The sequence below is a fragment of the Phyllostomus discolor genome, chromosome 5, assembly GCF_004126475.2.
Source record: "Phyllostomus discolor isolate MPI-MPIP mPhyDis1 chromosome 5, mPhyDis1.pri.v3, whole genome shotgun sequence".
In the NCBI taxonomy this organism is placed as follows: domain Eukaryota; kingdom Metazoa; phylum Chordata; class Mammalia; order Chiroptera; family Phyllostomidae; genus Phyllostomus; species Phyllostomus discolor.
Genome location: NC_040907.2, coordinates 8,639,104 through 8,666,197, shown reverse-complemented (window position 1 = coordinate 8,666,197; position 27,094 = coordinate 8,639,104). Strand labels below are relative to the sequence as shown.

General features: G+C 59.3%; 1 protein-coding gene across 6 annotated transcripts in view; it reads right to left on the bottom strand.

Annotated features, from left to right (window-relative positions):
• KAZN (kazrin, periplakin interacting protein) overlaps positions 1-27,094 on the bottom strand; it is a 387,429-nt gene that overhangs the window by 112,424 nt on the left and 247,911 nt on the right. The window contains exon 1 of one of the 6 annotated variants that reach the window (XM_036025338.1): positions 18,835-19,313. The exons of 2 other annotated variants lie outside the window; for them this stretch is intronic. In XM_036025338.1, the coding sequence (XP_035881231.1) occupies positions 18,835-19,042 (208 nt within the window). In that variant the 5' untranslated portion in view covers positions 19,043-19,313. Of the gene's footprint in view, positions 1-13,695; positions 13,981-18,834; positions 19,314-27,094 lie in introns of those variants that run through there. 3 more of the 6 variants (XM_028513060.2, XM_036025337.1, XM_036025341.1) reach the window with 3 other exon arrangements.

The window sequence follows — 27,094 nt, the reverse complement described above, 5'->3', positions numbered from 1 at the left end:
GGGCAGGGACACCTGGGGCTGGGGGGCCGGAGCCTGGCTCCGCATCCCAGGGACAGGGACCGCCCCATGTGCTGGGCACACATCCCGTGCAGCCCCAGCCACCTCAGTGCCCGAGGGAGGCCCAGGGGCCCACACCTGGGAAGCCTGGGCCAGGGACACCCAGGCCGCCGGGCGCCCCCTGTGGTATTTCCTCCTAGGATACTGCTCTGCACTGTGCCACAGGACAACACCCCCCCCCCCCCCCCCGCCCCCGGCACAACCCAGTCCCAAGTGCTGACATGACTCGGAAGGAAGCAGACACTGGCCGGAGGCCCACTGTCTGGGCTGGAACAAGATGGCACTTCTCATGTGCAGAAGGCCACGCTGGGGGTGGACACTGCTTAGCTGAACCTTTAGTTTTTTTCCTTCCAAGTGCTCTCTACTGCACCCGCCACCCCAGCCCTCTGGTAGGTACAGTGTGGGTTTCACTGTCCTCATGAAGGACAGTCAACCCGAGGCCCAAGCAACAGGTCCTCAACCGGCCGCCCAGGGCGGGCGTGTGGGCCCAGCTCCCCCCGTTACTCCCCCGCAGATGCGCGGTTACAGCCCAGCCTCTCTGGGCTGTTCCGTCCTGTCCTGCCCTCCCAGGGCCCGGGTCTGCTTGCAGGGCCGGGGGCACCCATGGTTCCACACTGGCCCAGCCCATGTCCAGAGGCCTCCGCAGCCACAGGTTCTGAGACTCCCAACCAGGAGACCGAAGGGGACCCTACAGCCCCGTCCCTTGTCCCTGTCGGGCTACACACATCAGGACAGAAAACGAACAAACCGGTTAGAAAAACACCCCTATTTCACTCGGGGAGTTTCAGCAGTGTGGTCTACAAACCAAACGTATTATTAAGACAGAAAAATGTGGGCTATTTTGGGGGTGGGGGGTAGAATGGTGGGATGAGGAGGGGAAACTTGAGTCCCTGAGTTACTGCTGCGTGTGTGTGAGTGGACAGAACTTTTACCCCCTTCCTTCCCTGCCGGCCGCTCCGCACCCCCCCCACCCCCCCGCCAGGGCAGAAAACTCAACCCCAGCACAGAAGCTGCAACCTGACTTCCGGTTTTGACAAATGCTCGCTGAGCACCGAGACCGAGAGGCGGCGGGGTCTGAGGGGCTGTGTGTGACCTCCGCAGGGGTGAGGCGGTCTGGGTTTGAGTGCCAGCCACTTGCTGACCCCTCCGTGCCTCAGTTCCCTCATCTGTAAAATGGGGCAATAACAGTACCTACTTTACGGGGTTGCTGTATTAAATGAGTGACTATACACACAGAGCAACTACACATAAAGAACTGTGCTCGGTGCCCGCCAAGTGCCACATCCTCGTACATGCTCGTTCTTTCCCCTCCCTGCCCCCCTCCCCCTCTGGGGGCCACCGCCTTGTGCTTCTGAGGTCGGCCCCTGCCCGGCAGTTCCGTCCTGGGACCCCCAGGGGCTTCTCCTGGAACTCCCGACCGGGCACCCCAGGCAGAACATTCCCATCTGAGAGGTGTCCAGAGTGGGGCTCCCAGCGGCCGGGTGCCGAGGAAGCGGCCGTGCCGTCCTAACCTGGAGGCCCGGGCATGGGACGCTCCCTGCATTCTGCCGCCTGCCCCCCTCACTGCCTCCAGTTTATGGGCTGAAAAGGGGAGAAGTAACTTGACCTCCGGCTGCGGGCTGCCACTGACTTGCCACCGAACACTTCCCCTGCCTGTCTGGCCCACTCCGCCAACTTCTCGCAAAGGTCAAGCGCTCATTCCACTCTGCGCGCTGCCCCTTGGGGGCGCAGAGGAGAAAACTATTCAAAAAATGTCAATTGAAAAAACCCATGGCTCTCGGCTCTCCCCACACACACACTCGCACTCCCACACGCACATGCAGTGCACGCCCAGTCCCGCAGAACGCACAACCGCGTCCCAGCACCTTGGTCTTATGGCCGAGTGGGGGGAGAAAGAGGTGATGCAGAACTTTCAGCCACGGTGACCGGCCCCCAGGCTGTTTCTCTTGGAGGAACACCAATGACCTTGCCAACCCAGGCGAGGCCAACTCTTGCACGGGGCAGCATCCCTCCAGCTTCTTCCGGAGCACCTCCTGGTGGGAGCTGCCTATTCTGTGCCCCAGTACCGACTAGCCTTGACCCAGGAGCTGACCCCAAGAAGCATCCGTTGAGCTGAGCTCAGCCCAGGGCACAGGCTCAGGGCAAAGGGTGACTTTGGTCTGGCCAAAGCCCCCTAGGACCGCAGGCTCCTGGACACAGGTGCTTCAGGACCAAACAAACATGCTCTTCCTCTAAGCCTCTCTCGTCTCCCAAGCTCCACCCCTCCTGCCCCCACCCCTGCTCCGCACCCACAACCAGGAGAAAATGACACCGAGAATGGCAGGTTCTCAGTTTGGTGGCCGCAGCGTCCAAGTGCCCGGTGTGAATGAAGGGAAGGGTCGGCAGAGACGCCGGATGGGAACAGGCTGGAGCAGGTCAAAGGCTCTCTGCTGGTCTGTGCATTTCACTCGCCTACGTCATCCTCCCCCCGCCCTGCTCTCCTGGGCTGAGCTTCCAGCTCTCCCCTCTGTCTTCTCCCCAGTCCCCAAACTTCAAGCCTGGAACACGGGGCCCTAGCCTGGGACCTCCTTCCCAACACATCTGAAATACTGTGGACACTTGTGGTGACTGGAGTAAATTGAGAACAGATATGTGTGACAGGGTATATATACAGGACAGTTTGCAGATGCCTAAACACAGCTTCCATGGTCGGGCATTGCTGCAGAAAATAAGGCAGCGGCCCTAACCAGGAGCAGGTGTTTGCACTGTCACTGGACCGGTGACAAGAAAAGGGCCTGTGTCCTGTGGGCTCGCTGCCATGTCCCCGTGGATTGCAGGCTGATCACCAGCCAGGCCAGTGAGGTCACTCCATCTGCAGCGGTGGATGGTACGTAATAGCTGCAGACATTCCAGGAATCCAAAAAAAAAAAAGAAAGAAAGAAAATAAAATCCACCCACACCCCACAATGCAAGCTCTGGTTATTCTTCAGCCTCGAGGCCCTGGACAATGCAGCCCAAACCCGGGAGGCCAGAGGACAGGGAGGGGCGGCAGGCAGAGGAGCAGATGGCGCCGTCCTCAGCAAAGGCCACGGGCACAGCCCACGAGTCCCGGCTAAGGCCCTTTTTCGGTAATTACGAAGACGAAGCCGGGGTGACCCCGCTGCCCAGGAAATTGTTCCCGCTCCTGATCGCTGGAGAAAGCTATAAATCTCCTCCAAATTGCCGTTTTCTCTGCGTGCACACCTGCAAAAAGCTAATTTGGGGGGGGAGGGGTGGGACCAAACCCCCAACCGAGCCTGGCCAGCCCTGGAAGGTAGGTGGCTGACACAAGTTAAACATTTCCAGGCAGAGAAGCTCAGTTTCAACTGGTCAGCACTCAGGGTATCCTTCCGCTCTCCGCCATCTCCTTTTGTAATCTCTTGGCTGCACACAAACATTCACGAGACCCTCTTGCCAAGAGGCAAGTGCTGTTTGTTTGGCCGCGGATACTGCTTACGGAGTCCAACAGGAGTATGTGAACTTGTCACTGAATGTCTTTGAGGTCCTTTTGGCCTACGAGCTGTCAGCTCACGGGGTGGGCTGCAGAATGGGGGAATGGAGTCCTAATTCCGGAGCCCTGTCCTGGCCCAGGAGATGGACTGTGCCTGCCCCACCTGCCCTAAAAGCAGTGCAAAAAGTTTCCAGCTCCCAGTCCCCCTGCCTGTTCCCAAGAGGGCCTCCTGATGCCTTTAGGCCCCTGCTCAGTCCTCTTAAACAAACATCAGCAGAGCCTGGAGCACGGGGCAGAGGGGGAACATTCTCTCCTTGGACGCCAAGGGGCGATTCTGGCTCCCGCAGCTCTCTCCACCCTCACAAAGGGCTCCCACTGGGCGGATCGGAGCAAGACGCCCTGCCCTCCACTCCTCCCCGGCGCAATCCGCTCTGTCCGGCTGGGAGGAAAGACACTCGGGGAAACGCAGCTGGTGCAGGAAGTGGCCGTGGCTGTCTCCTCACGTCGGAGGAAACAGGTTTAGTGCGCAAGATCCTCAAATAGCAGGACAGGGGCCAGGGACTGGATGCTACAGTGAGATCAAGTTTTGGCTCAATAGAAAGGCTGAGTGAGAGTTTAAAGTGAAATCAAAAATTGCAGGGGCTGCCTGGAGAGGATGTGAGTTCCAGTCTTGGAAGGCATTCAAACTCTGAAGGAACATCTGTCCTGGACAGTATGAGACAATTAGTCTTCCTCGCCTCACACTTCCTAAGTAACGACTTAACTCAAAGCCCCTGGAAGGAAGCAGCCAGATACACCAGGTACCCTGCCCACCCTTACAGATGCAGCTGATTGGCAGGGGGTGGGTCACCTGACCCAGGTTCTGGCAGACAATTGGTTAGGCAGGGGCTAATCAGATTCTCTGTCTCCCAGGCACTGAGGAGACAGAAAGGTTACAGGCCAGGCCCTGGGGCCCCTGGAGAGGCAGAGGAGTCAAGCTGGGGAGAACCCTTGAGGGGAAATAGGAGGGAGGAGAGAGGGCAGGACCCCAGGCTCCCAGCACTCCTGCCCAGTCCCTCCAGGGTTGGCGGGTTGAGGTTGCCCGTTATGACATTAAAACAAGCCCAGCTTTGCCTTGCGCTTCCCTGGCTGGAAGCGTTGCAGCAAGAGGCAGGGCCCTCCCTGGGGGATGGTGGGGCTGGGTGAAGTCTCAGCCAGAACCGGACATTCCGAGGCTGGCTCCGGGGTCACACACACAGCCTGTGTGTGGCCCCCAGGTGTACTTCCTGCCCAGCACGGGGCCCGGGCCCTGAATGCATGCCGTGGAGAACAAGCCCGTTCATGGCCAAGACTCCCAGCACCCCAACAGGGAGAAAAGCATGTGGTGGGCACACACCCTTGGGTACACACCACCCGCCCCCCACCCCCGTGGAAAGGCACACGCCGTACTGCCAGTGCAGACCTCCAGCTCGATCAACATCATTTCATTACATGCAATCCAATGAAGACGGCTTATTACACAACAGTAGCTCCACTTACTAAGCACCTGCAAAATGCTGTCAGGCTCTGCAGGGTGGGTGCATCGTTCCCACGTTAGGAGACGAGGAACCTGAGGCTCAGGAAGATTAATAAGCAGCACGGCTGGCAGTCCTGGTGTGGGCTTCCCTCAACTCACACGTTCCTGACCAAGTGCCGCCCGCCGGAGTCAGAGCGCAGGCCAGGCAGAGCCGATGCCGTCTCTAGAAACTCCTCCCCAGCAAGACCTCCCTGAGCCCCAACGACTGTGTCTCCTAGTGATCATCCACCTGCGTGTGTCCAACTGGGCATCTCTCTGGTCGCCTCTTATCTCTCCGGCACCCATTTCGGTGCTGTTTTTCTCCCTTGGGCACCTACTGTGCCCAAGAATCTCGTTTACCCCTACTAGCTAGGGATAGCGTCCCAATTTACAGGTGAGTCAACCGAGGTGCAGAGAGGTTAACTAGCTCGGAACGGGCTGCACCCGGGCGGCCTGGCTCCGTGGCCTGCTGAGCATTTGGTGCCTGGTCTCCACGTTCCCTCCTTCAGAGCCCCGGGTCCAGCAACTTGTCTCAGTGTGGGAGCTCACTCTCCTCCATGGGGGGCAAGATGGGGAGCTGGCACCTGTGCCCTAAACAGCCCCAGGCACAGAGGCAAGCCCCCTGGGCCCTTTTGCTAAATTCTTACATTCCTGAGCTGCCCACACTCCGCCTTGCTGGGAATGGACTCAGGGCCTAGGTAGGGGGATCCATCAGGGATTTCCAGGGAGACAGCCAAGCTCCAGCGGCAGCCGGAAAACCTGACTTCCAACTGCAAGGCTGAGAGAGGCAGATGCTACCTGGAGTGCCCCGAGTGCCAGCTGCCTCCACTGACCTGCGTGTGCTCTGCCGCACCAGGGATGTGGCAGGAGGCTGGTCACGGCAGGCATGTACCCCCACCCAGGAGGGAGCAGGCACACTGGGGTGGGGGTGCTCAGATCAACCCTACCTGGGCCCCACACTCAGCACAAGCCACCAGGGGCAGGTGTGATAAAAGCAACGTACACGGAAGGGTGGGAAAGAAAGCAAGGGTTGTAATTACCTGAGACCAGGAGAGAGGACAGAGGACCCTGGGAGGTGGCAACTGCTCACTTTAAAGAAAGAGAAGGAAGGGAAAGGGGAGAAGGACTGGACAAGTAATTGAAGAGGAAACTGAGCTTCTCCACATGGATCCAGCATAAGGCCTGGCCCACGCCAGGTGCTCAGAAAATCTGCAAAATAACTAGGCAATAGGGTCTGCACCTGAAGCTTTCCTACACCTAGCCAGGGGAGCAAACTCTCAAGGTGCTGAAGGAATCATCACCACAATACTCAGTGGGGTGGGGGGCAGCTCCAGGGTCTGACTCCCAGCTTCCATTCCCAGTGATGAACATTCTTCCTGAGTTTCTAGAAAAACCCCACTTTCAGCCTGAGTGTTTCACTGGAGGCCGACAACCCCAACTTTTTCCAGGGCAGGGTGCATGACCTGGGTCTGGCTAATCGATGCATTCCATGCTAATGGGCCAAGTGATTGGTGCAGAGCTGTCACGTGATTAAAGCTGAGCCAATGAGAGTCAGCCCTGGGATTTCTGCTGGATATACTGGGAATGAAGCATGCTCTCTACATGAGAATCCTAGAAAGGTAAAGGTCCCTTAGACCTGGTGGTCATTTTTGCCACCAGAAAGGGCAGAGCCCAAACAGATGAAAGGAGAGCTGGGAGATGACATCACTGGAGCCCCAGGTTGCAGCGGTGCGTAAAGTTAGAGCTACCTCTCATCATTTCAGTTACGGTGAGCTATTAATTCCCTTTTAATGAGTCACTTCCAGTTGCGTTTCTGACATTTGCAACTCAGATGGTCCTGTACCTACAGGACTGCCTGGGCAGGTGGTAGGAAGGTGGGAAGCGCAAACAATACCAGGTTAGTTTTTCCATTGATAAATAGTTACTGAGCACTAGGCGCAGGCCTCTCTGAACCTCGGATGCCACCCTGAACGGTGGCGATCGTGTCTCCCTGCCTCACAGGGTGAATGGGAGACTCCCCAAACCCTCCTCCGACCGCTGTGATTGTTAACACATGAAGGCCAAGAGCAGCAGCAAACCTACGGCTCTCAGGGACACCTGTGCAGGACCCGCCCCTACCTGAGCCCCTGGCTGGAGTTTGCGGAGCTGCCTCAAGGCCCTCCCACTGCACAAGGGCACAGCCCAGCCCAGGGAGGGGGCCCCGGGGGGCTCCCCACCAGGGCTGGGGTTTGAACAGAAGGGCTGTGCCTGACACCTCTGAGGGATGGCGTCTGTTGTCCCTCACTCCCCACTCTGCCGTGCCACAGCCGAGGACAGACACAAGCGACGCTGTAGCGCTGGCTGCAGCAGGGACAGGAACGTGCTGGCGACTTTGGGCTCCGGCCGGGCTCTTAGGCGGAATCTCACCTCCTTTGCTTCCTGGCATTATGGTCTGGGGCAGGTTTCTGAACCTCCCTGTGCCTCAGTTACTTCAGCTATGAAATGGGTTGGTAAATGGACCAAATTTATTTGGGTTGTTTCATGCAGGCAAGTCTGCCAAGCAGGGGTCCTCAGATCAGGTTCCCTGATTCAAGAGACTGAGCGTGCTCCAGGCTGGGCAGTGTCTCTTCTGGTCTTGCCCCCCACCCCACCCCACCCCACCCCACGCCCTGCCCTGCCCACCTGAACTTCCAGAACTGACAGCATCCCCGCTGGAGCAGAGCCAGCCTCCTTCCCTCCTCTCCACACATCAGTCAATGCCTGTGCCCCTCTCTCTGCTCTCCAGAAGCAAAGTAACCGGGGGTGGGAGAAGCTGTCAGTCTCCTGTGGCTCTCTCTCTCTCTCTCTCCTAAGCTCCTCTTTCTCATTGGCCTGTGGGGCGAGGTGTGCGTGGTTTTTGCATTTTCTCCACGCTTTCACCCAGGCTTGCAGCTGCCTGGCCCGAGAACGTGGTGGAGTGTGGAGGTGTGGGCCAAGGGGGCCCTCCCGGCAGCTCCGAGGTCACACTCTCCACCTGCTCTTTCCTGCCTCTGTGGGCGGGCTCTGCATTCCAGAAGGGATCTGGAGTATGTTTCCCGACCCCTCCAACCCCCCTGCAGTTACTGGTGGGGCCGCAGGTGTTCTCCAGGTGCTGGCCGGCCTGCCAGGTGAGGCTCACCCACTGCTGTGCCAACAGATCAGCCAGACAGGGTTCCTCCTGAGGTCCCGATGGAGCAGGGGGACAGATGGGAAGTGCCCCATGGTGTCTGCCCCTGAGGAGGTTACAGGTCAGCAGGACCTGGTCCTGACTACAGTGTGTCCAGATGACACACACCCATGGCCTCGAAACACTGACACACAGGGGAGGGAGGGAGCAAGAAAGGCTTTGCAGGTGGGTTGGGGGCCCGGGACCGGGTGAAACCTAGTACAAGGTGGAAAGGTGACCCTGGTAAGGAGGAAAAGGTGGGCGGTGGGAACGAGCTGGCTGGTTCGCAGCACAGTGAGGATACCCCAAGCCCCTCAGCGGGAGTCAGAAGGGGGGCTGCCAACTGTTGGGGGTGCCCAGCACCAAACTCGGGCAAGAGCAGGTGCTCGAGGCCTGCTGGTGGAAGAACCTGGACCCTTGTTGGACCTGAGGGGGCACTGAGGGGGGACACCCTCCTGGTACCAGTTAAGGCTTCTGGCCAGTGAAAGCCCGTCTACAGAATGTAGGCACTGTGGGGGGCGGGGGGGGGGGGCAGGCAGGGCTGGTGAGGGGCCCAGGAAAGCTGCAGAGCAGCCAGGATGAGCTGCTCACCGCCGGCATGGCCTGTGCTCACCAGCACCCCGGAGATAACAAGATCACCAACGGTGCCGACCGCATCTGTAAGGTGCCTGGAAGTGTGCACAGCATGCCTAAGTCCATGGGCTCGGGCCAAGCAACCTCGTGGCACTGCGGACCTCATTCCATGGAGCAGGGAAAGTGAGGTTCGGAGGCGAGAGACCTGCACAAGGAAGGCCCCGCCTCCCCCGCCTTCTGCACGCGCCGGGAAGACGGGGTGGGCCACTGCGGTCTGTGGGGCACAGATGTGCGCTGTGCCAGCTTCCTCCAGGCTCCAGGCCCGGTGCTCCCGAGAGAGGACCTGGGGGCCCTGGGGAAACGGGGCCATCTGGCCCTCTCCTCTGGCGATTGTGGCAGAAGGCCACCACCTGGGACACAGGGAGAGGAGATGGGGGCGGGGTGCTGCCGGCCACTGCTCTGCTCGCCTCTCCTGTGACACCCCCATTATGGCCGCCCCGTGGGTAAGCCCAGGATCCCCGAAGACCCCAGTAAAAGGCAGGATCATCTCGAGACACACCCAGCAGCCCCTGGGCGTGAAAGGGGCTTGGCAGCTCTTGGCAGCTGGTGAGAGGACAGATCGGGGAGGAGGGGAGGGGGAGGGGGACGAGAAGACAGAAGATCTGGGGGGAAAATTTAAGTGGAAGGAGCTTCCTAAGAAGAGTCTCGTTCAGTGACTGGTTTCAAGCTGCAGCTCTATCAGCATTGCCTTGGGGCAACTCGTTAAGACACAGCCTGCTGGGACCCAGCTCGGGTTTCTGATCCTGCAGGTGGCCCGTGGGCTGGGAATCTGCATCTCTACCCAGTTCTCAGCGAGGCCGGTGCTGCTGGTCCTGGCGCCCCATCTCGGGAACCAAAGGCCTGGCTCACGTGGTTGTGGGGGGCAGGGGACAAAGGCCCAAGGATGCCGAGGGGCCGCTGGAGGCTGGAAACCCCATGGGAGTAAAGTTGGAAGGTGCTGGAGGCCTGGGTCCTCAAACTCCAGGGTGGGGGGGGGGGGAACGTGTCTAAAATGCAGATTTCTGGGCCCACCCGCAGAGACTTGCCTGTCCAGGTCCGTTAGGGGCCTAGGAACTTAACACCCCACCCCATTAGGTTCCTGAGTGATCCCAACACAGGCGTCCCGGGGGCCACGTGGGCAGCACGGCGGCCTCAGAGGAGCACAGTGGCTGCGGGAGCTGGGACGGGCCAGCGCCACCTCTGCCGTGACTTGCTCTGAAGCACAGCCAGCTGGCCGTCGACTCCAGTGGCCACTAGCCACGTGTGGCCGTGAACACTCAAATCTGAAACCCGGTTCTCCCGTCACACTAGCTATATTTTAAGTCCAGCGGACGGCACAGATGTGCCACCTTTCCAGCTTTGCAGAGAGCCCTAGCCGACAGCGCTGGCCTGGAGAGGTCATGTTTTGTCTGCCTCTGTTTCCCCTTCTATAAAAAGGGCTCCTCCTGGGTCTTTCCCGGGGTGCGGGAGAGAGGAGAGCCTCCATCAAGGGAGATGTTTCTAGTCCACGCCGGAAGCCCTCCTGCACCCGCGGCGGGGGCCGCAGCCTGACTCGGCGGGGTGGCAGCCTCGTCTGCCCCAGAACCAAGGGGAGGGAGCCTCCACTCCTGCAGGGGGGACCCCAGGGATGCGAGCTTCCCCTCCTGGTTGGCCGCTAGTGCAGCCAGAGGGGCCTCCAGGACGCACAGGAAGGTGAGGGCTGGCGCCGTGGAAAGGAGGGCCGCCCAGCCGAAGGCCAGCGGGGATGGAGGAGGGTCTGTGCCGGGATCAGGGACGGCCATCAGCCTCGGCCGGGTGTCTGACGCTGACGGGCAGCAGGGCACAGTCGGGGTGTGCAGGTGGCTACAGTCGGGGCTGCAAAGTCCCAGACCCACCCAGTTCGGCCCCTCACTGCACGCCCCCACCCCACAACCCCACTTGCATGTGGGGGCCAGGATGGGAAAGCTGGGCAAGCTGAGCGCTTACAGGGATGGCTGGCCTCAGCCCCCATCAGCACCCCAGGGCTGACATCTCCCCCCAGACCCTATGGGCACCCCCGGCAGGGGTGTTGTCTCCCTGCCGCTCTCAGCATCATCCATGGCCCTTCGGCCATCCCTGCCTGCTTCAGCCCGAGGCAGATCCCCAGGGCCCTGTGTGCTCCTTCCACTCAGCGGCCACAAGCACATGGTGACGGAAACCAAACGAATAGAAGCCCAGGCCATTCTCTTCAAAAAAAAAGAAAAAAAAGAAAAAAGCTACATTGGACAAAATCAACCAAAGAAAGATGAAGTGTCTGTTTAATGCATCGGGATGGCAGAGGCATTAACGACATACTGGTTTTAATCACAGGAAGAGAGAAATGAACTTACTTCTTCCCCACACCCTCCCAGCACACCTGCGAGGTGGTGGTGTTTTAAAGGAAGCACGGGGTGAAGGAAATGCGGGGGACACTGGACGGAGGACGGGGGGCTGGACGTGTGGTCCCAGGGCCGTCAGCCGAGGGGGCGGGGTGGGCGGTGTGGAAGTCCTCTGTGACTCCACTTACACGAGGCGCCTGGTGCGGGCCGATGCGTGGAGACAGACAGTAGAACAGAGATTAGTGGGGGTGGGAGGACGGGGGGATGGGGGTGGGGGGAGTAGCTGTTTAATGAGGACGCATTCAGTTTGGGATGATGAAAAAGTCCTGGAAACAGCGGTGCTGGCTGCCTCACTGTGAAAATATTTAAGGGCCCTCAACGGTACACCTAAAAATGCCTGCATTCGGGCTATATACGTTTCACCACCGTGAGAAAGGAGAAAAACGGTGCAGGGTCCTCAGCTCCACCCTGGATCTACGGAGCCCATTTCTGGAAGTGGGCCCCGAGAATCTGCATTTGAGCCCACTGACCCCAGGCCTCCGCTCGCTGCAGGTCTCCCACGCAACGGGCGGAGGGCCGCAGGCAGGGAGCCGCCCCGTCCCCACCATCTAGGCCCCGCCCCCACCACCCAGACTCCGAGGCGGAGAAAGTCCGGCAGCAGAGGAAGGGACGGCGCTCCGCCCCCACCCACGGCTCCCCTCTGCGTGTGGAAGCGGTGAGAGGGGCCGGAGGAAGCACAGAGGAACCGCTCACCGAACACGCCTGCCACGCGCACCACACTCGGGCCAACGACAAAGCGATCCAAGTGGGACAGGGTGGGTGGCGGCCGGGCTGGGGGCCTGGAAGAGCAGGCCCCGTGGTGGGGGGCCGGTGCCAAGTCTAAACAATCTGCCTGCGCCCCGGGTCAAGGGTGTGGTCTCCTGTGCCCCTCGCAGCCCAGCCCAGGGCCTGGCTGGCTCCACCTCTGGGCTCAAGGAAGAAGGAATGTGGTTGAAGAAAAAGGCCCTGAAATGCTGCCGTCAGCCTGGGGCGCCGAGCGGGGCTTCTGAGCAGAGACAAAGCTGAACTGGGGCCGTTCGCTCATGGTTGCATGTTGTCAGTGTGCTCCCCAGAGACGCAGGGGCCTCTCTCGCATGGATCCTGAGCCCTAGTGGGCCCGGAGAAGGCGGGGGGGATGATATGTGGAGACTGGGTTAAAAAAGGAAAAGTGGGATTGAACTAGGATGTCCAGATACCTACTGTCCACTCCGGGACCCCTACATCAAAAATCACCCAGGGCACTTGATAAAAATACAGATTCCCGGGCCTCTCCCACGCCTACGGAACCAGAATGGAGGTGAGACCCCAGAATCTGTGTACCAACAAGCACCCAGACACGGGGCCGAGTCTGAGGGAGCCAGCGACGGGGGTCAAGAGAGAAAACTCGCCGCTTTGCCAAGACGCCCACGTGCCTGTAGTTGTCACAATGACCCTGGAAACCGCCCCACGTGACAGCAGCTCGGTCCCCTCCTCTCTCCGGGCCTCAGTTTCCTCCCCGTGTGGAGGGAGGGAGTTGCCCCAGCACTACTAAGATCCCCGTCTCAGGACTCTGCATGCTAGGCTCCCAAATGGTCAGGGTCAGACCTTCCATCAGGGGCCAGCCGGCCTCTTTGATTCCGGCCGGGCCAGTGGGGCGAGTGGAGCCGGGGGTGCAGTCTAGGCCCCAGAGCCCCTCACTCCGACTGCCTCTGGCTGATTGCCAGCCACGGTGCCCAAGATGCCAGGGACAGGGTCCCCTGACTCCCAGCGTCACAGCCTCCGCCTGGTGCCCTGGTGGCCCTCGGGGAATCGTCCATCAGCTGATGATGGAAATTTCAGGGGGAAGGTGCAATAGTCCTGGGGCAGCCTGGAACAGCCACTGAGTACGGCCTGTGCGACCTCTTTAAGCCTCAACCGTGTCCCCTGTAAGACAGGCAGAAGGCCAGGTATCTTACAGGGGTGAGGAGAGATCAACAGGAATGCAAGTGACAAAGGGCTTGGGTCCTGGCTGGCCCTTTGTAAATGGTTCCCCGTCATTCTCGGGACCTTACGAAAGGGAAATACACCTCCTTCCCTGCCTGGGCGCATAGGACTTCAAAGTTAGCGGCGTGCTGGTGAGGCTGAGCCTCAGGGTGAGGGACCAAAGCACCCGGGAGCTGGCAGCTGTTGTTTTTAATCCTCTCCGAGCCCCCAGGGAGGGCTTGCTGAAAACTCTGCACAATTAAGAGGCACTGAACACGCTCAATGCCTCTGATAAAGTTACAGCCCAAACTAGCTGGGAGGCGGAGCCAACTTGCAGACCCCAGCCAGCAACCGAAGCCGAGGCCGCCAGCACCTGCAGATGGGCCACCAGGTGGGGGCTCTTCCCGGAAATAGCCCACAAGCCCGGCACGTGAACCTCAAACCAAGGAAGGTCGCCACCAACGAACCCCTGGGTCCCCCTTCTCCTTGGCCCAGGCCCAGCACCAGCCGGGTGTGGGCCAGGACCCCAGGTGGACTCGCCTACCTGTCATACCCTTCTGGCTGTGAATTTCATCCACTTTGGGGGCTGCGGCGGCACCTCCTGGGCTAATGCCTCCTGGAGAGGGCTCTGAGGAACTGCCCCAGTTGATGTCCTCAAACTGGCCTCTCTTGAAGGGACCCAAACAGCAGACGAGAGAGAGCCCGAAGTCCCCACTGTCATGGTGGCTGCCGCAAGGCGCCCAGAGGGGCTGGTCCTTGCGAACAGGGGGCAACCCTGACTTTTCCCCTCCCGGGCGGGCACTCATCTGCCACGCTCCACACGAAGGGCACCGACGGGGAAATAACCACACACATGCGGGCGCCCGCACACCTCGTAACCACGGCTCGCCACCCTCTCTGGAGTGTTCGCGGCCCTCGGTGACTCGGATCCCCGCGGCGATGGCTTCGGCCGGCTCTAATGACACGTCAGGCGCGTGAGTCTGCCAGGCTAAGATCTGGGGACACGCCCGCCCACCCGGCTCCCCTTTTTGTCCGCTGGCCGTGGTGTGGGTGGGAGAGGCGATCGCCAGGCTGTGTTTGCCAGTCTCCTTAAGCCAATGCGCAGTGGCTCTTGAAACGGTGAAAAGGGACCTACAGCCTAAACTCTCCTTCCCCCAGAATGGCTGGAGGGTCCAAGCAAATCACCTACTTAACTGGATCGGAACGTTACAGAGAACATGACAAATGCACAATGACCTTTAAGGAAATTTCCCAATGACTCCGAAGGCCAAAGAAGTAGCTAGCAGTCCTTCCGATTCACCTGTCTCGTCAAATCCCAGCATTGCAAACTTCAACAATTTTAAAAACTTTTGCACACACACACACACACACACACTCACTCGTTCAAGTTCTGCAGACTCTGGATAAATGGGCATGGCCCCACCCCCTACGGCACAGGTAGCACCTGGCTCAGGTAGCATCCAGCTCTGTGGGGAGGAAGGATGCTATGCACTCCTGCCCAACAGCTCCGAGGTGCATAATAGAAACCCACTTTACAGATGGGCAAACTGAGGCATGGGGCATTAAATGGCAAGTAAGCAACAGAGCTGGAGAATTCCAACCGGGGGGTTAGATCCCAAAGCTGGGGCCCTGGACCCACTCCGGTGTGCCACCTGCCCTGGCAGGAGGGAGGTGCAGCCCGTCTCACTGAGCAGTCCCACAAGGCGGAGGGAGGGTGCTGGGCCACGGGAGACCCCCCCCAGGAACACCAGTCTGAGTTTCTTCCAAGAGCAGTGACTTTCACTCTCCACTGTCCAGGACAGCCGAGCCCCCCACTGTCTCTGCCCCACCTGTCGGCCAAGGGAGCTCCCGCTACACCCTCCCTGTCCCGGCGGCTGGCTGCCTGACAGCATCCCAACTCCAAGGGAAGATCTAATCTCACCTGTGACCCAGCAGAAACCTACTGCTGACGCGGCTCAAGGCGCCGCAGAGGTACGCAAATGCCTGAGCTGTTCAAAACCAGGAATGCCAAGGAGAGGACAGACCTTTTCATACAAGACAAACACTTAAAAAGAAAACACAGGCTGGAAACTGAATGCAGGTGTCTCTGCTTTCTTAAGATCAGGACCAGGTCTTGCCACACTGCCTTGAGGTCCACAGTCTGGGACCGTGTCCCACATGGGACACCTACCAGCTGCCCTTGGGCGAGTCACGAAGTTTTCCTGAGTCCCAGTCCCCCCAGGGATCGCTGACGGACTAAGACAAAGTTTGACGTTTGGTTGGCTCCAAGCCTCGCTCAGCAGCAAAGTCCTGGGAGCTAAACACACACATAAGCAAAGGCCAGGCCCCCTCCTCCTTGTACTTTCAGCGAGGGGAGGGGCAAGAGGAGCTAAGAACTCAAATGACTAATAAAGAAGGCGGTACAGGGCCCAAGTGGCTCTGGCGTCCTGGGGCATTTAAGCTGTCAGTTGAGAGAGGAGCCAGAGGGGGCAGGGGCCTCGGAACAGGACCTGGAAGTCCGGGTGGGCTTCAGGCGTGGACGGGTACGGTATCCTGTCTACAAAGATGCTAACTTACCAAGAACGTCTGAACAATGACTGACTGGGTTTCTTTAACTGATTGGCAACACCGCCCCGCCTGGGGGCCTCGGCACCCATGCACCTCCCTCTCCAGCTGGCCCTCTCTCTGGCCCTCTCTCCGACCAGCTCCCCGAACACTGCAGCGCACCCGCTGCCGTCACACGAATCCCTCACCTGGTCTTATTTTCCTGCACAGGGCTCACCGCCCCCTGACACGCCCCGTGTGTATTTGCCTACTGGAAATTTCCTCCCACAGAATGTAAGCTCCATGGAAACAAAGGCTGTGGTTGTCTCGGTGGCTGCCACATCCCGGGCAGCTACCACCCTGCCTGGCGGGAGTGGACGCGGGAGAAAATGCGACGAATAAACGGACAACCCAAGACAGAACGAGACGCGTTCTCAGCCCAAGCCGGTTTGCTCTGCTGGGGCTCCGCAATGCTCCCCCCCACCCCCAGACGGAGTCATTCCCACGGCGCCGGGAGGGAAACCGAGTTACCAAGTGTCTCAGCGGGCCAGGGTGCAGAGGGAACACGTTATCTAATGTCTGTGTCTCCTGCTCCGGTCCCCAGTCCCTGTGCAAAGAACGATCATCTTCCCCTGGAAGGGACCCCACCCTGGAGGTCAGAGCTGTCGCCAGCCCAGGGTCTGTCACCCCGCTGACCTCAGGAAGACACTCCCTGTGGGCGATGTCAAGATGTCCAGTCTTCCACCCTGCCCATCAGGCATCCCCTCTCCCTTCCCCAGCCGGGGCTCCATCACCCAATGGGCCGCTCTTTCGGCTCTTGAAACTGAGCATCCCGTTCGGCCGGGGACCAATGTGCTGAGATCCGGGGGCGAGTCACCAGACCGCCTGGCTGAAGTGTTTATTTCAGCGGCAATACCAGCTTGTGGTTCTAAGCCGGAAGAGGTCTTGTTTGTTTCCCAGAGGAAATCCCCTCGTAACAGCCAGTGGCTTCAGAACCCACATCCACGACAGGCTGTCCTCAAGGCCCCAACCCCATGGAAATTCTCAGAAACGTCATTGGATCATTAGGAACCAGACCCGGAGAGGGTGAAGGGTGGTGGGGCAGAGAGAGCTCCACACTTTCTGGTTTCGCTGCTGGCTGCGTCCTGTCTCAGGCCAGTGGTGTCACCTGTGTATCAGCACAGGGGATCTGCACCGTCTCTGCCCTACAGGGCGACCGTGAGGGCCACCGGAAAATAACAACCACCCCCAGACCTCAGACAGGTGCTCTCAGCCACACACCGTGTCATTAGGTTATTGTTATTATGGAACACAAATGGAGTGAGTCTACACAGGCACAAAGTAAACAGATGTATCTCCACCCAGCCCTCTCTGAAACGTTTACATAATAACAACCTCCACTGGCACGACAGCGGCCTTGGATCGCTCAAGTGTTTTTACAGACCAGACAAAAGTTTATCTTGACACGGTTTGGGAGGGTGGAGATGGAGCCGCCAGCATCCTATCCTAGTGGGAAACCCAAGTCACCCGGGGCACTGACGGGTGCCCCGCAAGTAGAGCTGGAGACTCAAATTCGTTAAGCATCAACTATGAGCTAGGCGAGGTGTTTTGCAGACAGCAGCTTTGCAGAATCTAAACATGCGTTGACACTATTATTATTTCCATAAACGGAGTCTCAAAAAGATCAAACAACTGGCCCAAGCTCTCGCAGTTGGTTCTTCTTCGCATCTGTGTTGTTCTGCACCAAGTCCTGGGCTCAAACTGTTCCACGCATCTGGGGAAGAGGCGAGATGGCCTCCGGCTGGCCCGGCCCCGAGGCCAAAGGGCCGGGGACTCAAGCTCCTTCCAGGGCTCCGCACCCCTCTTCTAGGCCCTCGGTGACCCGAGATTCCAATTGTTCCAGGACACCAGCAGCAGCTCAGCTAATAAAAGCCATCTGGCTGGCAGTCCCGGCTCCTGTGGTTAGAACTATGACCCCCAGGATTCCATCTCCTGGGGAGACCAACAGGGGGCCTGAAATAAGGGGGATGGGGGGTGGGGCTGGCTTTTTTCTCATAAGAGAAAAAATTACTAGGTAAATAAAAATAAGCCTCGTGTTTCCCAGCCGGTAAACTTGCTGCCTGGGAGAGGCACTCTGGTGTCGACCGGAGACCAATGAGAAATTCCAGCCCCAAGGTGTAGGGCTGCGGGACTTGGGGAAAGTTGATTAACCTGGGGCCCTTTCTGTCCTCCTCTTCTTGGAGATAACAGAGCCTCACTCCGTGAGTTGTGATAAGATTCAAGGGGACACTGCAGTAGGTTCAAGAGCACGTACGCTCCCCTCCAGTTCCTCCTGGGAAATGCATTCAAACTTCAAACTGCCCAGACGCTCTTTGCTTTCCATCTAAATTTCTTCCTATCAGAGTCAAGCGGATCCACGGGTTCCTGTGACCCCCCCCACCGCCGCCACTGCGACCTACCTTGCGGGGTGGGATGGGGGTGTTACTGGGGAACCAGCTGAGACCGGGACAGAATGGAGTGGGCACACCCACACGGGGCATTTCAACACTGGAACGCCGTGCTCCGCTCGGGGCGGAGGAGCCAACGGCGCACAGCTGGACCACGGCGCGAGCCTCCACCGCCGCAATTTCTGTGTCCGCACTAGTCGTTCAAGTGCATGAGAACTCTGTTCGCTCCCAGCACATGCGAACCACTGCTTTTCCTCTCCGTAAAGCAGGGCTCTCCTGGCACTTTATGCGGCTACCAGTTGGGTTACAGGTGCGGACACAGCGGCCGCCCGTACTTCGCGCGGGGCTGGCCCCTTTTCCACGCTCCCCAGAACAGGCGCTGGGGCCCCGCGCAGAGCTAAGGTCTCCAGGTGCCGCGGGACCGCACCGCTCCGGCAGGCGCGGCCTTGAACTCCCTCTGCAGCCCTCGCTGGGGATGGGGGGTAGGGTCGGAAAGCCAGGGAGCCCCGAGGTCCCCGACCCCACGCTGAAGACTAACTCTCCACCCCGCGCCTCTCCCCCTGTTCCCCGCTCCGCGCTCTGGGCTCCGCGCACAACGAGAACTTTGCCACCAGCGGCTTCTTGATCCGGGCCGGGAGCGCCCCCGCGCGCCCGGCCCCAGCGGCTCCCCGGGCCGGAGGCCGCACCGCCCTCCCCTCCCCGCGCGCACCTACCGGGCTGGCTGCAGTCGCCATCCGCTCGAAAGGAGGGCGCCCGGGCGCGGGGCCGATCTCCGGGCCCTGCGGCGTCCGCATACGGCTCGTAGGCTGCGGGTTCCGGGGGGCGCGCCGGCCCGGCCCCCGCCCCGCAGGAAGGCGCCGGCTCGCCCTGCGCCGCCAGCTGCCTGACCCGCTCCCAGGTGCCCGAGTCGGCCGCCCGCATGCCGCCTGCCCGGGGGAGGGGGGGGGCGCTGCCCGAGGCGGCGCGGCGTGCTCCGACGACGGGCGCCGGGCTCACAGCCCCCGGGGCCGCCGCCGCATCTGGGCGCAGCGGAGCTCCGCCCCCGCCGCCCGCCCGGCCGCCGGAGCGCGCGGGACCAAGGCTCTCTGTCCGGCCGGACGCCCGGCCGTCCGCCACCGCCGCTGCCGCACGCGAGGAATTCGGCCGCGGAGCCTCTCACGTGGGAACGACTCTCACTCCCGCGGCTCCTCCTCCCGCTCCTTCCGGGCCGCCGAGGGTCGACCGCTCGCCCCGCCCCGGCCCGCCCGCGCCCCGCCCCGGCCCCGCCCCGGCCCCGGCCCGGCCCCTCCGCGGCGCCCAGACTCGCTCCAACGCCTCGGGGCGCACGGCGTCGCCCGGTTGCGCGCCCGGCCCTGGCTATTCGGTGCGTCCCCAACGTGGTCATTCTTGGAGAAGCTGACAGTCAGAGAGGCGGCCGGTGCCACAGGGGTCGGCAGTGACGGCCTGAACCCAGGTCTTTGAAAGCCCCGAGTGAGCGAGCGCATCAAGGGGAAGCTGCCCGGCACCCCAGCCTGCCTCTGGCCGCACTCTTCTGACGCCCTTGGGACCGGCTTGCTGAAGAGCTGCAGTCGCGGGGACTGGCCTGGAGAGGGCGGCGGGGGTGGGCAGGACAGTGGCGGTAGCCCCGGGGACACGGACTTCACCTGTGCAGTGCGACCCGTCGTGCTCTGAGAGAATGTAACGCCGAGGGCACTGGCTGTGGGGGTGGGGAAGAACACTGCCAAGGTCCAAACCCATGGGGCGGCTGTGATCCGGTGGGGGAGCCCTGTGTCTGCACCTCGCTTCCCGGAGCCTCAGTTTTCCCACCTAGAAAATGGGCTGATGGTCATTTCCATCTCCGTCAGCGAGTTGGCACCTTGGAGGGCCTGAAAATCGGAACCCGCCCGCCGGAGTGGGTGCTCCAGGGGCTGGCAGTACTCACTCACTGCCAGGTGAGTGTGCAGCTCTGAGCCCCTTTGATCTGGGGATTATGATGCTCTTTAGAAGGAAATAATTATCTCCCCGAAGCCCCAGGAGGCAGGTCTAGTCCTCCACCCCCGCCCCCACTGTAGACACAGGGAGCCAGAAAACATCCCCGGGGAGGAGTCATCACACACCCTCCATGGCAACTCCAGCCCCCTCCCCCACCCCCTTCTGGGCAGCCTGCACCCCGCCCTTCCCAGGCCTGGCTGGTAACCCGTGGCTCCCCCTGGCCCAGGCCCGAGCTCTGGGAATCTCTAGGTCATTGGCATATGGTTCTCCAACAAGTGGTGGGAACTGAGTGCCTCTCCCCCCCACCCCAGGTCTCTAAAACCGTTCACCCTGTCACTCTCCTGTGTCTGGGGGGGGAGCGCCGCCTGCCATCACCCCGCATGGCTCTCCCGGCCTCCACAGCGACATCTCCCTCACCCTCCCAGACGGGGAAGCTGGCTGGTGGTGGAGGTCCGCAGGGCAGCCTCAGACCTCCTTCCCCTGTCCACCAGCAACCCTGACTGCCCCGTGGAGGACTGGCCAGTATGGCAAATGCTGCTGGTGCTCCCAGCTGGGAAAACACACTATTCATGGGGGGGCTAAACACCCACACTGGTCTGAGGGAAGGAAACTGACCCCGCAGAAGGGAGAGGAAGCGGTGGGAATCCCCCAGGTCCACTGCCTTTGCTGGGGTAACAGGCAGAACAGAACAAAGGAAAGATGGCCGTGGGCCCTGGTAGGTGGAGACGCTAGGACTGCCCTTGCATTCCGGAGACTTCTGGTCCAGGAGTCTCTGTTTTGATGCCTTCAGGGACCCAACCGGGGACATGAGTGAGTGAGCTGGGCTGTGTGGGGACAGCTGTGGTTTGTCCCATAAGAACATTCCAGTTGTATTCTTAGGACTTAGACCCCCTGTACATATGAAACGTGTAGGGAGGTTCTTCCACAAAGAGACATACTCTTTCCCGTTTCCTGAAGCACGTGGAACTCTCGGTCCACCTTCTGTCTTCTCACTTTAATATAGACACGCACTTCCCTCTTAGCCCCATGACAAGAAAACCGCAGCACGGCTGCGACTCTGTACACTTTTCACTTGGATTCTGGGTCAGGGAGGCATTAGGGAGTGGTGGGGACTGTGGCAAATAAGAGGCCGCCAATCCCTGTAGAGGAGGCAGTAGATTGTTGCCACGCAGGAATGTGGCTCTTCTGTTACCAGAGGTTCTCCTCTGTTCCTAGAGCTCCTAGGAATATGAATATTTATGTGAAATCTTAAGTTTGAAATGTTGGCAACTCTTTAAAAAAAAAGAAGAAGAAAGAAAAGAGGGAAAAGGAGAGGGAGGAGAAAGACCAAGTAAGTAAGTTTATCTAGAAGTTTTTATCCAGCCCTCTGGCCACTGGGGCTCATTCCACTGCTGCCCTTATCGGTCCCTGCTGCAGCCTCTTAGAAGTCTGCACGTGCTTCCGTTCTGCATTTCAGCAGTCCACGCCGTTCCTCAAGCCCAGGGTCCTGGTGAATTTCCACTGCTGTCCCTATCAGCAAAGTTGGGTCACGGAGTGCTAGCCACTTTCTGCTGCGAGCAGCTTGGGCAGGCCCTCCCAGAAGGATAACTCAGGGTGGGTTTATTTGGGGACCCCAAGACCAGGCCAGCTTCTGAGCATACAACCTGGGCAGAAGGGCCCTGTGCCAGAGTTACTCTGCTGTTGTTGCCTTAAAATTCTTTTTTTAAAAAGATTTTTAAATTTATTTATTTTTAGAGAGGGATGGGAGGGAGGAAGAGAGAGAGAGAGAGAGAGAAACATCAGTTTGCTGGGGGGTCATGGCCTGCAACCCAGGCATGTGGTAGGAATCGAACCTGCGACACTTTGGTTCATAGCCCGCGCTCAATCCACTGAGCTACGCCAGCCAGGACTGCCTTAAAATTCTTTATTTTTTTAAACTGGGGGTCTCACACATCCATTTTGCATTGGGCTCCACAAATTATGTAGCTGGTCCAGCTCCCAGAAGATTTTCCCAGTCTCCCAGGGATGCTGGGAATCGGGGTTGGAGACAGCTGGGCCTGGGACTTGGCTCCCTCTCTCCCTCTCCAGGGCGCGCAGGAAGGGAGGACCTGGGGGGCGGGGACAGGCTGCAGGAACCGTCTCCATCCAGGCCTGCAGGCGGACCGCTCAGTGAGAAGCAGAGGGGGAAGGGGGCAGTGCAACCAGAGCGTGGGGAGGCTGCTCTGGATCTGAGCTCGGAGGCCAGACTCTGTCCCCACGACCCTGACCTCGGGCCACCAGGATGCCACCAAAGAAAACACAAACAAGGCCGGGGACAGGGACCAGAGGGGTCGGAGCAGCTCCCATCCACGGTGGCCCCTCACTCCCAGGGGAACTCCCTCCCTTTAGAGGACAGGAGAAAAGGACAATAAGTATTCGGCCTGAGGAACAAACACCGAGACACGTCTCACCGAAGGACCCCACCGTATCTGGTGTCTGCTTGCAGTGGGATGCTTGAGCCCACTGGAATGTCTCAGGTATTTTTTCCCCTTGGCTGTGGTTTCAGCATTCGGAGGAGAAGTTTCACTGGGACCTTCCAGCCAGCATTACTGTACTCTTTCCAAGCAGCTGGAGCTAAGTAAGACCAGGTAGCAGGTCTGGATTCCTGGGAGCATGCACAGTTTTGTGGGCAATGCCCCTGTGAACTCCCACAATGGTGTCCGGGACTCTGGAGACCTCGAGGGCCACGCCAGGTCTCCCTTAGCTTGTGTGCGACCTTGGGACAGGCCTTTCTGTCAATGCACCTGGGTGCCATCACCAGCAGAAGCAAAAGGAAGGGCTGGGTCAGCGGGTGGGAGCAAGGGAGCAATCACGCAGCTCTGCCTGCTGTGGTCGAGCCGGTCTTCTCTACCCTTCTCACGCTTGTGGTGTGTGGGTTGCTAGTAGTGACAGCGAGTGTATTGGTTACCCCTCACTGCGTATCAAATCGCCCCGAAGCGCAGCGGCTTAAACCACCAGCATTCCCGCATGTGTCCTCTCTCAGTGTCTGTGGGTCAGGGACCCGGGGGGGCTGAGCTGGGTGTCTCTGGTGCCCGGACTGTCACTGGCTGTTGTCATGGTGTCGGCCGGGGCTGCAGCTAACCCAAGGCTCCCATTGGGGAGGGTCTCCTCCCAAGCTTGCTCACGTGGCTCTTGGCCAAGTTCCTCGTGGGGGGTTGCACTGAGGGCCACGCTGGCCGATGGCCAGAAGTTGTGCCCATTCCCTGCCACAGAGCTGTGGACCGGCTCCCAAAGGGCAGCTTGCGTCTTCCAGAGGCCTTGGGTGTGCGTGACAGAGGGTGTGCACAGGGCGGAAGCCGCTGTCTCTTTGTAACCTGACTTGGAAATGACATCCATCACCTTTCCCCCCTTCTGTTCCTTAGAAGTGAGTCACTAGGTCCCTCCCACATGGGAGAGATTACAGGAAGGTGTGGATACCAGGAGGTGGGATCCCGGGGTGGGGGGGTGGGGGTGCATCTCGGAGGCTGCCTGCCCCAGGGAGGCTGGAGACACATTCTCTGGAGGCGGAGGGGCCAGGACTCCGATCTTGCCTCTGACACTCACTGGTGTACAATCTGGGACAACAGATTTGGCTGGGGCAAGTCTCAGGCCTTTTACCTCTAAAGAGGAGGTGGTCATGCCCGCCACCTTGTACGGTTGTGACGGGAAGTTCTGAGGATAAGAGGCACGTGCCGAGCTCTGAATGGCGCCTGGCACAGGGCGAGCCCTCAAACCATGGGTGTGGGGGACATTGCTGGAGGGGACCTGAGTGACATGCCCGTGGCTTCTAAGCCAGACAAGCACTGCCTGCTCTCTTCATGGACATCTGCTGCCTTCGATCCCTTCCTGGGGACTCCAGAGTGCCTTGGAAGGCCTGTGACAGGCCCTAGGATGGCTTTGTGACCAAGGCCCCCTGCAGGGCTGGTGCCGAGCTCCCCCGGCCATCCCAGTAGGACTCTGGGGCCCAGGTGCAGCGAGGAGGCTCCGACTGCGGTTTTCCTCCAAACCTACTTAGACCTTTGCCCTGGGGGAGCAGAGGATTTAACTGAGGTCCACTCTGCCATCTGTCCAGAGCAGGACTTCCTGGCTGGAGACTTTTGTGTGCCTGCCACAGGCTCCCTGGTATACTTTGATGATCTTTCCGGGGCCCCGAGGGACCTGGGGAAGATCCTGATCGCCGCTGAGGGCTTGAACCTGCTGGGAGGCAGAGGCTTAGCCCCGAGCAGGGCATCAAAGCCTCTCCACCGAGTGCAGCTGGCCTCCGTGCCCCACCTGTCGGACTGTCCATGAATGCCCAGTCAGGTCCTCGAGGGCATGGGAGGAAAAAGTCCCTCCTCATCCAGGGGCCCCATCTGTCCTGTTTCTCCTGAGCCCCCTTTTTGGGCTGTTTCTGTCCAAAGCAGTGAGGTGTCTGCAGGAAGTTACAATGTTGCCGCGTATCCAGAATAAAAGCAGTAACATCAGAAACACTATGACTTACAATGACAATACTGGCAAACACCGACACAGCATTTACTGTGCTCATTTACATTTAAGCTTCCCAACACCTCTGAGAGTTTCGTGCGCTGTTATTATCACCCCACTTGACAGATGAGAAAACAGGCACAGGGAAGTTGAGCCACTTCCCCAAAAGCACCCAGCCAGTGCGTGATGCAAGCAGGGCTGAAGCTGATGTGGTCCAGCTGCGGAGTCCAGTGTAGTAACCACGATGCTACCTCGGCAACAGGCGTTATTGACGGAGCGCTCACCTTGGCCCAGGGACTGTCCTTTCTGGCCCACTCCACCCTCCGAAGCAGCATGTCCCCATGTCCCAGGTGAGAAAACCGAGGTTTAAGAAGACAAAGGGCTTCTCCAAGATGATGTGGCGGATACGTGTAGGGTTGGGAGTCTCACCCTCGGAAGGAAGGTGTGTTTTCTGGGAAATGCCTCTGACATCAGGGTTAGGGAGAATGCTGGCCAGTGGCAGGGCGGAACTGCCCACCCATTGTTTTATCACTGGTGTAGGATGGGTTCTCTGCTGCCCCTGGTGGCCACCGGTGGCACTTCACCTTCCCCATCTGGGGCCCTTTAACCCTGGCTTGGTGGCTTCTGGGAATGACACCTATGCCCCCCACAGCAATTTTAAGACCTTTTTGTCTCCACTTGCTACGTGTGACTCAACAGACCCAAAGGGCCACGGGCCAGTGAGTGTCCAAGATAAGAGTAATGGTTACTGAGCACTTCCGCCTTTGTGCCGGGCTCTCTGCTAGGTACTTATTACTTAGATGGTACTTAATTTAACAAATGCACAGAGATAGAGTCACCACTAAGGGTTATTAACAATGTTGGGTAGCGCACTTGACACGTACTGCTCATTTTAGTCCCCACAATACTGTGTGAGGACTATCATTACCCTCACTGTCCCAATGAGGAAACCAAGGAACAGAGAGGCTTAGTAGGTTGCCTGAGGTCACACAGCAGCATCCGGTGGAGCCAGGAATCAGACGTAGGCAGGTCTGGCTCCAGAGCCTGTTCTCTTAATTATGATGCCATTATTGTTTATTATTGTCACATTATCATTCTGCTTTTACAGTTGGAGAAACCGAGGCTTGGAGTGGCGAAAGGATTCGTGGAGGGTCACAAATCCTTGGTAAGTAAGTTTAGGGACAGTACTTCAGTCAAGTCTGTTTCATGCATTCATTCGTTAGTTCAACAAGTACTGACTGTGCGCCAGCCACGTGCCAGCCACCGTGCTGGGCTCTGCAGGCAAACCAGCCTGACAAGGGCCCCTGTGGTGTGCCCGCATGGGACGCAAAGAGGGCCCAAGGCAGGACCCCTGGGACACACCGGCCTTGGTGTCTCTTTCTCCTGGAAAGAGGAGAACCGGTCTTTCCAGCACTCCTCTGCACCACCCTCGGGCCCTGCCCCCTCCCCAACCGCCCCCGGGAACCAGAAAGGGCCTGCGTTCCTGGCTCACCTCCCTCCCAACTCCGTTTCCGCTACCGTTACTGGCAGGACACAGACATGGGCCGTAAAACTGCTCAGACTTGCGAGGGGCCACAGTGAGGGTCCGAGGCCTGGCGTGCTGCGCCCGTCTTTGGTGTTCTACCGACTAGTCAAGCTGGGCGAGTCGGGCCACCTTCCTGGGGCCTCAGTTTCCCCACCTATGAAATGAGGATCTGAATGCTGGCCTCTCCCCCCAAGGCTGTTCTGTGAGGAGCAAAGGTGACTGTAAGTGGGAACCATGGGACTGCAGAGGGCCAGACAGACAGACACAGACAAACAGCCAGCTGGGCTGTGGGGCCTGTTCCGTAATGGAGTCATTTGTTCGTTGGCTTGTTCATCAGTCTGCATTCGGCATCGCTGTGCATCCTGCCCTCCGTGCTGGGGGGAGAGCATGGGAAGGACCCCAGTGTGCGGGAAGCTCCCGGTGCACGTACAGGTTCAGAGGAGAAGGAGCTGCTGGCAGATGTGTGACTTCAGTTATACTGTCCGTGCCATGGACGCCTCCTCTTTGGGACTGTGGTGAGCCCCTGCCACCCTGCCACCCACTTCCTCGACGCAGCAAAATGACCCTGAAGACCTGGCGACTGAACTGCTTCAAGATTCTTGCATGCAGGGTGTCTGCTGATGCCCAGAGACGCTGGCCTGGCTTGTCCCTTTAAGGCTTAAAGTGCCCATATCTCCTAGAACGACTCAGCTCCCACAGTGGCTACAAGCAAGTTGGAATCGGCAGGTAAGAACCCTGTGCAAAGGCCTAGGCCTTCCATGGGAAGGTCTCTGAGCTACCTGCAAATAGTAATTAGGCATTTCCACATGGGGATGGAGGTAAAGGTTTAGTGGGTCAAAGATAAGGCCAGCTTCTCCTCCTGAGAAAAACAGGAGTCCAGAGAGGCTGAGACACTCGCCCAGGGGCACACAGCAAATCAGGGATCCCAGGCAGACTGACATCAGTGAGCCCCGAAGCAGTGGCTCTTGCAGGAGCCCCCGGAAGAGCTGTATCAGCCACATCTGCACATTCATGAG